At 39.3% G+C, this 12,995-nt stretch overlaps 1 protein-coding gene across 2 annotated transcripts in view; it reads right to left on the bottom strand.

Moving 5' to 3' along the window:
• Positions 1 to 11,136, bottom strand: part of LOC139697691 (monocarboxylate transporter 5-like) — a 33,107-nt gene extending 21,971 nt beyond the window's left edge. Inside the window, exon 1 of one of the 2 annotated variants that reach the window (XM_071596508.1) lies at positions 10,870 to 11,136. In XM_071596508.1, the coding sequence (XP_071452609.1) occupies positions 10,870 to 11,022 (153 nt within the window). In that variant the 5' untranslated portion in view covers positions 11,023 to 11,136. The remainder of the gene's footprint in view (positions 1 to 10,869) is intronic. The other variant, XM_071596510.1, reaches the window with a different exon arrangement.
• Positions 11,137 to 12,995: the final 1,859 nt, after the last annotated feature.

The following is a 12,995-nucleotide window of genomic DNA, read 5'->3' on the forward strand; positions in this document are numbered from 1 at the left end:
TTAACGTCCTTCAAATTATGTAAAAAGCTTTTGCTCTCCAGAAGAACCAATGTTAGAGTTAGACCGAAGTTGTTATGGCTTTCTTCGTGCCTGCTTTTCATGTCCCGGGCATCTCCGTATTTTCTTAAATTCTTAATGCTTATTGGGAATGCCCCAAATGTAATCGACACTGTTCTGAATAAAGACAAAGGGCACCCTCCTTGCATTGTTCCTTCGCACTATTTAGGGTCGATGAGTTGTGCAAAAGCATAATTGCTCAAAGTGGCATCTCATATACCAAATATCAGATTCTATTCTTTGGCGACACCCATTTATTTTTCATGATCGTAAATCTAATTTGAACATCTGCGAGTGCCTAGAGAATACTTTTTCCGTAGCTCGTTCCTCTGAAAAGAGCAAGATGCATTGCCAGACAAGTTTCAATAAATTTGGCAGAACATATGCACATGTCATTCACACCGCTTCCTTTTAGGGTAGGGAAAGTCAAAACCGTCTGACTTTTCCCCGGGGAATTTATTCCCACTCCCAAGTAGTTTTTTTCTTTGATTTCTTACTTTCTTTCTTTCATTTCTTCCTTGCACACCACTTCCACATCTGTTACATTCTGCTTTGCTTCAATAGCGTAATGTATGGAACTAGATTTAGGCATTACGAAGCGCGTGCCATCGTTTGCACGATAAATATTCCACGGGGAGAAAAATAAATTGTTTTTGCTTGCCCATTTCTTAAACGAAATATCAATGGGTAGCGGCATGTGAGCCAAATGTTAATCTTATACAATAATTTGCATTTCCAGGGGTGATTATCCCGCTGCTGATTCTCATAATAGTATCTTCTCCGACGAACATCTGTCGTGTCGTACGAGATCAATGCCAAACAATAATGTTCACATTTACGTTTGGGATGAAACCATTGCATCAAGAGGTTCTCAAGAAATAGCTTCATGCATCCTAAAACATGTTAAAAATTTAAGAAGTGAAAGACACATTATCCCTTACAGTGACATGTGTGCAGGGCAAAATGGAAGCATTAAAGTAGCTTTAACGAGGCTAAAAATTGTCCAAACTGTTGAAAATGATGTGGAAATTATAGATCACAAATTTTCAATATCAGGAAATTCGTTTTTACTAAATGATAGAGATTTTGGCTTGGTATAAATGTCATTAAAAAATAATTTACTCTTTGTCCCCAAGATTAATGCAAATTTATCAAAAAATGTCGGAAAGGTAATACATTTATTATAAATGAAATGAGACAAGAAGATTTTATATCAACAAAATTATTAGAAGACGCAATTTTCAAAAGGGTAAAGAATTCAAACGGAGAATCAATAAACTGGTTAAAAATATATTGGATGTGTTTTGTCAGAAATCAACCGTGCAAAATTTTCTATGAGACATCAATGATAGGGGATGAAAATTTTAAAGTCCTGAATTTATTACCACGACGAGATAAAACAAGAAAGTTCGAAAATATTGTAATGACATTACTGTATAAACATATCAAATTACAACAGCAAAATTCAAGGACATAATTGACCTATTACGATACACTACATATACCACCGGAGCATCATGATTTCTTGAAATACCTTTCACACACAAAATGTAGATGAGTAGTAAATTATTTTTTAATTTATGCTTGAACGTTGTATGTTATGTTTGTAATTTTGTACGTTATGAAGTTAAAAATGTTCCGAATCGCATACATTATGTTTTTGAAGTCATGCAAAGATATGTAAAATAAATTGAGTGTTGTTTTTCAATTTGAAACATCTTAAATTATGTTGGACTTCTTCAAATTTTATGACGAATCTGGTTGTCAATTTTGAAAGTGGCTTAACAAAATTCTTGGTAAGAAATTGCATATTATTAACGTAATAGTAGTAGTATTTAGGGGTGGCGACCGATAGTTAAGGCCATTTTCGCCATTAGCGATGGACGGGAAAGGATGAAGGGTGGAGAGAAACCCGGCGGCGGCATTAGCCTACTCTTAACGAAAGGCGCCTAGGGGTCCGCAGATTAACGTCCCATCTGACGGACGGCGCGCTCAAAATCCCCTCCAAAAAGCACCTGAAGAAGGGATCGAGATACCACTGATTCGAACCCGGGGCCTCTGAATGGAAGCCTGAACGGTAGCCACCGCACTATCCCAATCCCCTTTATTCACTTAATAATTGCCATTATTTTAATAGGAACTATAAATTTAACACCTTCGGATACACTTAAGCAGTAAAGCTCATTATTATCCTGTACGTAAATTTTTAATTGCATTGAAACACAAATCATTAAATATCTCAATTTAAGTATAAATGGACTTCGGCCACCTTCAAAATAAACGGCTCAAATATTCCACGGGGAGAAAACATAAATTATTTTTGTTTGCCCAATTCTTAGAGAAATATCAATATATCGCAGCATGTGAGCCAAATATTAATCTCACACAATAAATTGTATTTCCAGTGGTGAAAATTCCACTTCTGATGAGAGATCAAAGTTTTCGATAGAGGATGACAATGTTTGGCACTAATTTCCTCGCGATTGGTGCCCTGTATGATACAGCGTTATCATTCAAGGCCCTTCACAATGAATAAATGAAAACGTTCATTGAAAAAAGGACGTTATAAACCCCTAATAATTTCACCTACACTAACATGCACCCTATGAATAGGAATTTCACCTTGTCAGTTGTGCATCCCGGGAGATTACTAGTTCAGAATATTCGAAGTTCCGGAAGAATCTTGGCGGTTTTCTTTCGATCGAGACAATTCATACCAAAAGTAATATATTTCCCCTTTTTTATCACTGAACCAGCTATTCTTATTCCAACTGATTTCTTGTGGTGGAGTACTCCAATTCACATTCCTGTTGAGTTTCAGCAGAGAAGCAAGAAGCGAAACGCTGGAGAGGAAGGCAATGAAATATAGCGAAACATAAATCGGAACAAGTATTTAAATATGGAATATTTATCATATGTACTTCACGAATTAATCCAAGCAAAATTAATGAAACTTTTTCAATTAAATATACAAAGACCTAAACGCTATTAGATATAATTATAATGAACCCTCAACGATACCGGTAATTGAAAAATTATTATTAAGCCACACCCTCATTTATTAATTTAAATTTGTACTGCAAATTGATTTGTGCAGCATGCGAAAGTGTTGATTTTGACGGTAAAAATGGGTTGAAGACTTAACAATAAATACTTAAATGAAAACATTTTTTGTTTGACCTTAACATGATCTAACATAAATTTTTTTCCATTTTTTACCATATTTCATCAGAGATACTGAAAATTCGTTCGCAGGCTGCGTCGGACACTGGAAACGATAAGGTTTTTTTCAATTTTAGATCTCATCGTTCATTTAATTTAGATAACTATTTATCCATCTTGTGTTGGCGCCAACTACAGGACTTCGCGGATGCCATGGAATATTCACAGATACCTCAGAAATCTTCACAGAGTTTGTCTCCATTGATTTCTAATTTCAGTGTATTTTTTCGACTCACGCATTCGCCCCTTGTGATTTCAATCTCGTTGAAAATACACTTTTTTTATTTATAATTCACAAAATCGCAGTGATTTGAATGAATCGGAATGATTTTTAAATTCTGAAATTGTTGTATTGTACGAGGATAGGTATTTTGGACGGAATAAAATATGGGAGTATATGGAATTGAAGAAGAGTTAACTGTAGCGCTGGGTGTCAGGTTGTGGTTTGTTAGGAGAGGTAAAGAAAATTATCAATCTTCAGTTGGTATCCATCCAAAATCTACCTTAAACTGTAGAAAAGCCAGTATGAATTATGCTGTTAGAGGAGTCCCGAATTATTGGAAGAAGATTTTTCCGCGAAGTTTTGAAATGAAATTTGATGGTATCTCGATATTTGGTAGACAGTATTAATCTTATATAAATATAAGAAATTTTTGAAGAAATACGAATGAAAATTTAGCTCATAGACAAATTGCATTCCCGTATCATACTTAATCCGATAATCCGAGGGAAGATATAAAGGGTGGGAGGACAATAAATGCTCATCCTGGAAGCACGAGACAGGTATTTATATTAATTGAGGAAGGAATGCGGGCTCAAACGAACATTGAGGCTAATGAGATAGAGTAGTGTTTTCACATTTAAAGAATAATGCTTGCAAAAATATTGAGGGGATTGTAAGACGGATGGCTTGTGCTTTGCAGATGAACTTGTAGTCTCACAATGCATATTATTCTCTAACATTCCCTTCCATGGACTACAGGGTTGCACCCAAAAGTGGTAGGACTGATATTCTCTGGCGCGAACGGAGCGGTGGAGGGGGGTCTGTCTGGCAGGGTAAGGTGTACGGAGCCCTTAGCAACAGACCAACACAACCCTCAGTCGCCTGCGGGCTGTCGTTGAGTGAGGACTCTGTTTTTAGTGAAGCAAGTTTTTTGTCCACGTCGAAAAACAAAATGAATCTGAATTTAGAGCAACGTTATTCCGTGAAGTTTTGTGCGAAACTCGAGAAGACGGTAACTGAGACCCTCGATATGATCAAGCAGGCTTATTGGGACACTGCCTTAAGCCGTTCCACAGTATTTGAGTGGCACAAGTTGTTTAAAGAGGGCAGGGAGCTCGTTGAAGACGACCATCGCTCCGGACGGCCGTCGACGGCAAGAACCGACACGAATGTGTACAGAGTGAGGACACTGCTGAACACAGACCGACGCTTAACCAGTGAAGAAATTGCAGACCCTCACCAGGTGCTCACCCGCCTCCGAGAACGCGTGAAAAGAGTCCGACCGGCCATCGCAAACTGCTGGGTGCTTCATCATGACAACGCGCCGTACCATGGCGCGCTCGTCGTCAGACAGCTCCTGGCCAAATACGGCGTTGCCACGTTGCCGCACCCGCCCTATTCTCCCGATCTGGCACCACCGGACTTTTTCTTCTTCCCCCTGATGAAAAGACAGCTCAAGGGACGACGTTTTGACTCGATAAAGGCCGTTCAAGAGGCTTCGACGAAGGTCATCAACGGCATCCCCAAAGAAAATTTCCAGCGGGCGCACGGGGAATGGGAGCGACGTTATACTACGTGTGTAGCAGCTCAAGGAGCATACTTTGAAGATTATTAATTCGATGTTAGTATATCGTCAATAAAATTCTTGTAAAAAAATTAGTCCTACCACTTTTGGGTGCGACCCTGTACAACCTTAACGTTGTGTAAGGGCTTCTTCCTTCCGATGACCACTAGAGCTGTGCTGGCGGAAGAAAAGATAAATGCCCCTCGTAGGTTCACCCGTAAGGGATAGGTCAAAGGATAGGAGCCGGACGAAAGGTAGTCCATACAGCGTCTGTTCCTCTTTGAGTTGGCTGCAAAGGCCTCTGGCCACAGAGGTGCGGCCATTGAGAGGTAGTGTCACTTGAAAAACACTCTTGAGAAAGGCAACGGGACCATTTCAATTATTATTCCCAAAACTTTAATGCTGGATAGAAGAGAGAATATGAGTCCTGGCCACTACGCCACTCTGCCCAATCGGTCGTTGTCGTACCCGGCTGCGGGAGAGGCAAGGCTCCCGCGGACGCCATACCGCGAAACCCTTGCAAAGCATAACGGACAGCAGCAGCACAGAAGACGGAGAAGAGTAAGGCCAAGTAGGTTAGCATAGGTACTTGGAATGTTAGGACAATGTTGAGGGCAGGAAAATTAGATAATATAAAGCGAGAGATTAAAAGAGGCATTATGGATGTTTAAATCTGTGAGGTGATATTGAAGGATAGCGGGGATTACTGGAGTGATATTTATAGAGTAATATACAGTGGTGGAGATAAAAGCCAGCAAGGGGTTGTCATAATATTGAATATAAAGGTAGAAAGAAGCGTAGCCAACATATATACGATCAGTTATAGGACGTAATCTCGTGTGTTCCTGCTGGAAAACATTTGATAATCATGGGGATTGGAATGCGACGGTAAGCGAAGGAAGAAATGGTGATGGAATGGGAGACTACGGTTTAGGTACGAGGAATGACCACAGGGAGAAAACAATTGATTTCTATAAGAGATGCGGGCTAATGATCACTAACACTTGGTTTAAACACCACATAAGGCGCCGGTATACATGGAAATTGCCAGGTGACTCAGAAAAGTATCAGTTAGATTACATTATGGTTAGGCACAGATTAGGAACAACGTGATCCATTCATACAGTTTCCCGTGAGCGGATGATGACTCTAGTGGTAATTAGTTCTCTTGATGTGCAGCGTCCGATTCCAAAATAGTAAGCAGAGTCGGCGGGTTAGAAAATGGAATACAGAAGCATTAACTAGAATAACAAGGATGGAGTGCCATCAGGCTTAAGAGAAAATAATGGGTCAGGGAAAAGAGCCGACCACTATCGAGGAAAAATGGAAATATAACAAAAAAGGGATATCAAAAGCCGCAAATATTTTATGGGACCGTTAATGGGAAAAGGACAAGGAAATCTTGGGTCACGGATGAGAAGATTGGAAATATAGATGAAAGGAGGATATGGAACAGTGTAAACAACCAGTTCGGCAGAAGGAAGTACAAAGAGTTAAATAATAAATTGAGACGGATAACGAATAGGGCAAAAGGAACGTCGGGGAAGACGCAGGGCGAGAATATGGAAAGTTTGCAGAGGAAGGGTGACATTGACTCAATACAAAAAGGTCAAAACACAATTTGGAAGTAAGAAGGGAAATCTAAGTTAACAATCAGAGAAAATTCGGAAAAATTATAGTTTAGCCAGAAAATATCCAAAATAGATGGGAGGAATGTATACGGAATATATATTTTCAAACCCGATACAACTTTGGTAAAAAAGACTAAAACGTGTTGAAGTGGTCTACGCACTGCTCAGCATACTTGGAAAACTGCTAATCAAAAGCATGATTAATTGCAAATTATCATGCCTTTCCGTTATCCATTATCACCTTAAATTTGCATCTATTGACGTAGGATAGCGTATTTTATTGTCTTAATAGTATCAAGATATTTGACTAAAGAGAGATAATTATTCTATTTATTTTTCGAGCAGGTATTAATTATCCACTTACTATAGATTTGCTCTTCAGCAAATTGGCAGTTGTTTTAATCCCATTGCTGATGTTAACAATAAAATACTTACAGGCGTGAAAGCTCCGTCCGTTTAGCGAGCGATTCTGGAGCCATTTTAGGAATGTGTGAAATGTATTATCATAGATACCCTACCGGTTAAGGGAGGTTTTGGATGGACATAGCCTATATAAGTGTACTAAAATACATTTACTTCCATCTCCTAGCCAAAAAGCACAACCTAAAATCGGCCGCTTTTTAAAATTCCTCTTCTATCCCGCATGCCCCTTTCGTCTCTTCATTCCATCCAATATAATTATCCTATTTCTACCCTTTCCTCATTTTCCTAACATTCTCCCCTCTATCACAGTCTTCAACATTCCACTGCCAATCAATACATATGCTTTGCTTCCTATTTTCCCATCTCCTAATGATTTATCCCAGCGATTCCCTCTCCTCCCTCATTATGTCTAGGCCTTCCTCGTTATTTCTCGTTTCTGTTCGTTGCACCTTCCCCATCCTTTCCCAGGTACACACTTCAAAAGCCTCCATCCTGCTTCAATGCGCATGTTTTCGCGCCGTACAAAGCCACGATCTGTATCAAAGTTTTGACGAGCCTTTCCCTAACATCCTTACTCAACGTCCCTGTCATCAATTATCTTCTCCTTGTGAAGGCTTCTTAGCCTAGCACGATTCTTCTCCATATGTCCCTCTACCTAGACCATTTTGGTCCAGAACACTTACAAGATAGATAAACTGTTCCACCTGCCCTAGTTTTTTCCCGGCTCGAGTAGAGACTTCGGTCGAGATTCCCAATCCCGGGGTTTCCTGTGTGTCCACAAGGATGTCCCCGCCACCGGCAGTGGTGCGTGGCAGTGAGTGACGTTTCCGATGCTGGAGAAGGCTCGTGCGGCGATCGGCGGGGATCGAGTGTATCATGAGCCCCGCGGTGCCGTGAAGGTCGTAATAGGTTCTCACCTAGGTCAGCAGATGAGGAAAGATGACAGGAGACAAGCCAGTGGCAGCCCAGGCGATTCCCGTCGCTACGCCGCGGCATGCCTTGAAATAGGTGTTGATGGCAAGGGATGTCGATATCCACAAAAAAGCTATGCCTGCACCTGTCCAGAAGAAATAATGGGGTGATTTTTCGCGGTGCAAAAACATTGTAGTCACGTAATAAGTTGCCCCTCAATAATCGTCATTATGATGCAAGTATTGTTTTCGTATGAAAAGAAAAAATGAATATGTTTGAAGTAACTAGATAATGGCTTGCCATGCACACCATATATATTTTTATATGTGTCTCCAAGTAAATATAAATATATATATATACATATTTGTTTTGGTTTGGTATTGTTTATGGTTTATATATATATATATATATATATATATATATATATATATATATATATATATATATATATATATATATATGTATATATATACATATATACATATATATATACATATATATAAACATATATATACATACATATATATATATATAACCATAAACACAGTAATCAACCCGAAGATCGGTTTAGTAGGTAATGGTAGAGATCACCCGGTACTAAGCCCAATACGGCGTGTGAAAATTCAAACATCAGGGTAGGGGGGCCAGTTCCTTTCCCTGTGCCTGGTTATTGTTTCCCAAGAAGACCTGGTACCAGAAAAACCACTTTAGCTTGGATGGAGTGGCAGGTGCCCTTGCCCTTGCCTGGGAATCGAACCCGGGACCATCCGGTCAGCAGTCCAACGCTCTACCCACTCGACTACCGCGACCCACATATATATATATATATATATATTTCTATGTATATATTTACATTTATTTATTTATGAATGAATATATTTTTTTCGTTGAAGCAAGTCGAGCGGTATGATTTGCAGGATTTTGTAATGTGAGTGTGGTTAAGGGTGAAATAGTTGAAATGGATAAAAAGTAAAACAAACGAGGAGGTTCTGGGCTTTGTGGGGAAAAATGGGGTGTTTTGAGAGAAATTCTAAGGAGACAGGAATAAGAATGCAAAGTGTTTTGACTTTCAACAAGATGCTGAATACTGACGGGAGGACGTTTGGCAAGTTAGCAAGGGGTAGGAATACGATAGGGATGTTAAACAGAATATGTGAGGAAGTAAGTATGCAGAGATGAAGAGAGCTTATTACACTGTCGGATGTCAGTTTGTATTTTGTTAAGAGGAGCATGGGAATGTACCATTGTGTAGGAAAAATTCCATCCTAAGGTATCTTAATCGTAGAAAATCAATACTTGTGTATGCACTAACATATGAATGTAATTGCAAAAATAAAGAATCGTCGAGTTCAAAATTTGTGAAGCACGTTTCTACAAGTTATCGTTTAAAAGAATGAAATTCGTCAGAGAGAGTGCCTACCAAAAATAAGTTAGTGTCGATATCTTTGAAATCAGTATACTAACAGCAAATGTCTAACAATAACAATGTTTACAGATTTATGTTTCAAATGAATGGATACTTTTTCAGTTATTTTCTGAAATAATTCGAAAAATAATAGAGATTTTTATGAAGAAACATATCTTAAAATAATTACTGACAAGGCTTAGTGCCCGAAAATTACTCTGGAGTTAAATGCCATAAAATAAGGCAAAAACTTTAAAATTATGGAATGTAATACTATCTGACATAATAATTAAAGCAAAATATAAAACAAGGATGATCTATAGATTTAAATATAGTCCAATAAGAGAAAGGAAACTTAATCCATTACCATAAATCGCCCAAGTTACTAAATTAAAAGAAAAAAGTAGAAAACTTAAATAAAAGACTTAAAACGAAAAGAAAAAATCTCCAGTCCACCCAAATATTCTCTGATGCGCTCTAAACGTCTTCTTAAAATATAAGAAGCCTAGATTTATCCAGAAGTTTTTAAGCCTACTGAGAATGGTTTTATACTAAATTAATATGTTTTACTTTGTAAAGTGAGATATTTTTTACTTCTGTAGCTCATCCAGTATATGTAAATACCAGATTAAATATAATATTGAAATATATCATTCCATTGAAGTTTCACTCGAGGATTATTTAATTTAAAAGATGTATTCCCTGTTCTCGTGCCAACAAAGTTCTAGTTATGGAAGTCGAAAAAGAAGGTTATTAGGAGAAATAGGAAAGAGGCAAGACATGTGGATTTTACAACTTTTTGATCGATATGGAATTTTCAAGACTATGGAAAAGGAGAAATTCAGGTATCTATGAAGGAGGGGGAAAAGCATAATATGTTGTCCTGCTTGAAGGAAGAAAGAATGCGGAATATAAGTAGGGTTTGTCACAACATACGGTGTCCCGTGGTGCCTTGTTAGGCGAGAATTAGAAATGCAGCAGTCGTTAGTCTGCATTCGTCTAAAAAGACCTTAAACGGGACATTAATAAATACTATCCAGCGTTATTAATATTTATTAACTGCCATAAACGGCATAGCTTTTGCATGCACTACGGGGAAATTAAAACATCAATCATCGCGTCAGTGTGTACAATCCGTTCGAAAATAGTTGGAAGTTATCCTTTCAGCATAATGAAAAAAGTTATTACCTTGGTATACAATATTTTTTCTACTGATATATCATTATAAAGAAAAACAGAATCGCGAATGATAAAGCATGTGGCAAAAGCAATTTTTTTCATAATCAGTAAATGAATCTTCAACGATGACTTCATGAAGTTAACTGCCAGCTTGAAGAACGAATTACAATGTTGTATCAAAACAAGGAAATGTTAGCCGAGTCATGCCAATTACCCGGCGGCAAATGATCACAGCTACGTGTACACAACTTACATTAGTCAGCCCTGTTGCGAAAACGATCACCCATCCATAGCCGCCGTCAGGTGGGATGAGTTCTTTCAGCGTCCCTCCCGGCTTTCTCCTGCCATCCTCCGCCGCCTTCCTTCCGCTCCCATCCTCGGCCCTTCTCGCACCACTCCCACTCATCTCTTCCTCTCAGGCGGTGGCCAAGGGATACTGCATCACCCCTCCCCTGTCGACCTCGAGTATAGGGCCACTCAGCCGTTGAAATCACCGATCACGCACCCCCTAGGCCACCCTCAAATATCCGGTCGGGTCGGCCAAATTTCGGGTCGCCGAAATCCTCCTCTCCCTGGTTTGTACAATATGGTGAGAAACCAGTGGTTCATCTCGCTACTACTTGGGCACACGCTTCTCGCATCACTCGACGTCGCCTCGCGCCTCTCCTTCCGGCGGCGAGGGGGAGCGAGAGATGTCTGGGCAGGGGAGGGAGAAGGGCATGGGGGAGGAGGAGAGAACAGCAGGCGGAATGGGAGATAACGAGTGCGGGAGGGGGGAGGTCGAATTGCTGGCTGACGGTAGAGGTCGCACGCTCGCTCTTCAGCTCCTCGAGTGGGATTGTCTGCATGGGAAGCGTGCGGGGGAGGGAGTTGGGGCAAGGATGAAGTTCATTTCCCAGATTATGTGAGGAATGAACGGCAAAGTTGATACGTCGGTGAAAAGAAGTGAACTGAATATCAGGAACCGCGATTGTCCGTTTTGGATTTGGGCCGATTCTAAATGGGATGATACCCTTCAACTTACTTATGCACGTGGTGGGAAGCCCTGACTATAAACCTGCGTAAGTCTAATCTCCAAAAGTTGTAAAATACATATTTGATAATTTGATGAGATGCAGATATTTTAACCAGGATAAAATAATAAATATGGCAAATGCATTTTCAATCAAAAGAGTTCTATTCCTTTAGCTATTCAGCTAAACTCACACTGCAGCAGCGGGAGGCTGCCCACTCCCGGGGTCACGCTACATCTAATAGCTAACAATAAAATGTTGCCTGCTACTTTAAAACACTTTTTCTGCTCATTATCCCATGGAAAATAGTTCTTTAATTTCCAAGGGTTTTTTCTATCTTTAATGCAGAAAACTACTGATTATACTATTGTAATTCATTATTAGACTACAAAATGATAATTATTTGATGATCTTGTATTTTTTATCCTTTTATTATTTTTTCTCGCTTTGACTTAACCATGCAATCTTTTTTATTAGTCTGATAATGCACTAAACCCAATTTTATGCTCTTTTAGACTATATGAATTCAGTGAATAAATTGATAAATAATTCGAAAAGTCATGAAACAATCTCGTCACAAATATTTTCAACTAAGTCCTACACATTTGCTCGACCAATAATAATTCGCTCAGCGATTACTTAGTTACCAGTATTTAGGAACTGGTAACTAAGTAATCAGTTTTGCTGACCAGCCCTTGTGATTAGGCATCATGATCTCAAACTCCTCTGGGGCTCGCCTTCCACTCCAAAGAACTACCCATTCCCCCTGCGCTCTATGATTGTGTGCAGGACTAAAACGAGAGACCGTTAAATCTAGTGATTCAACTGCGCTCTTATGAGGCCATTCTTATACCTTGAGAATGTGAGTTAAGTGAGAACCTCAAACCTCAAGTCGCACCTTTTGTTACACAAACTAATGGAGGTAAGAAAATTAATGCAGCGAAATTTGATCTGTGACAAATCACAACATTTTGTCCTTTACAAAAGATAATAATAAAGAGTTTGAGTAATTTCTAATTACTAATTTCAAGCATCTATATCAACCTTATATCTAAAAACACTATTTCGCCCTTGGGTAGTACCTTATTCGGTTTTGTGTATGTGTTGGAGGGTGGATATCAGGAGTAATCCAAGGGAAGTGACTACTAAGACTGCGTTCCCTCAGAATTGACTGAAGTCGGTCCCGATGATGCTAGAGTCTAGCAAAATTAGTCGGCATTAAAGTCTATTTTTTGAGAACACGAAAACCCGGCTCCTCTGGGTGGGAAGCCAGTACGTTAGCCACCGCATCATCTGACCCCCTCACGAAAATAATGCGGCAGTACCTCCCAAGGGTCAAGTTAACGGATAGCAGATTTCACACATT

Source organism: Hetaerina americana, unplaced genomic scaffold (assembly GCF_022747635.1).
Source record: "Hetaerina americana unplaced genomic scaffold, ioHetAmer1.1.p SCAF_8, whole genome shotgun sequence".
NCBI lineage: Eukaryota > Metazoa > Arthropoda > Insecta > Odonata > Calopterygidae > Hetaerina > Hetaerina americana.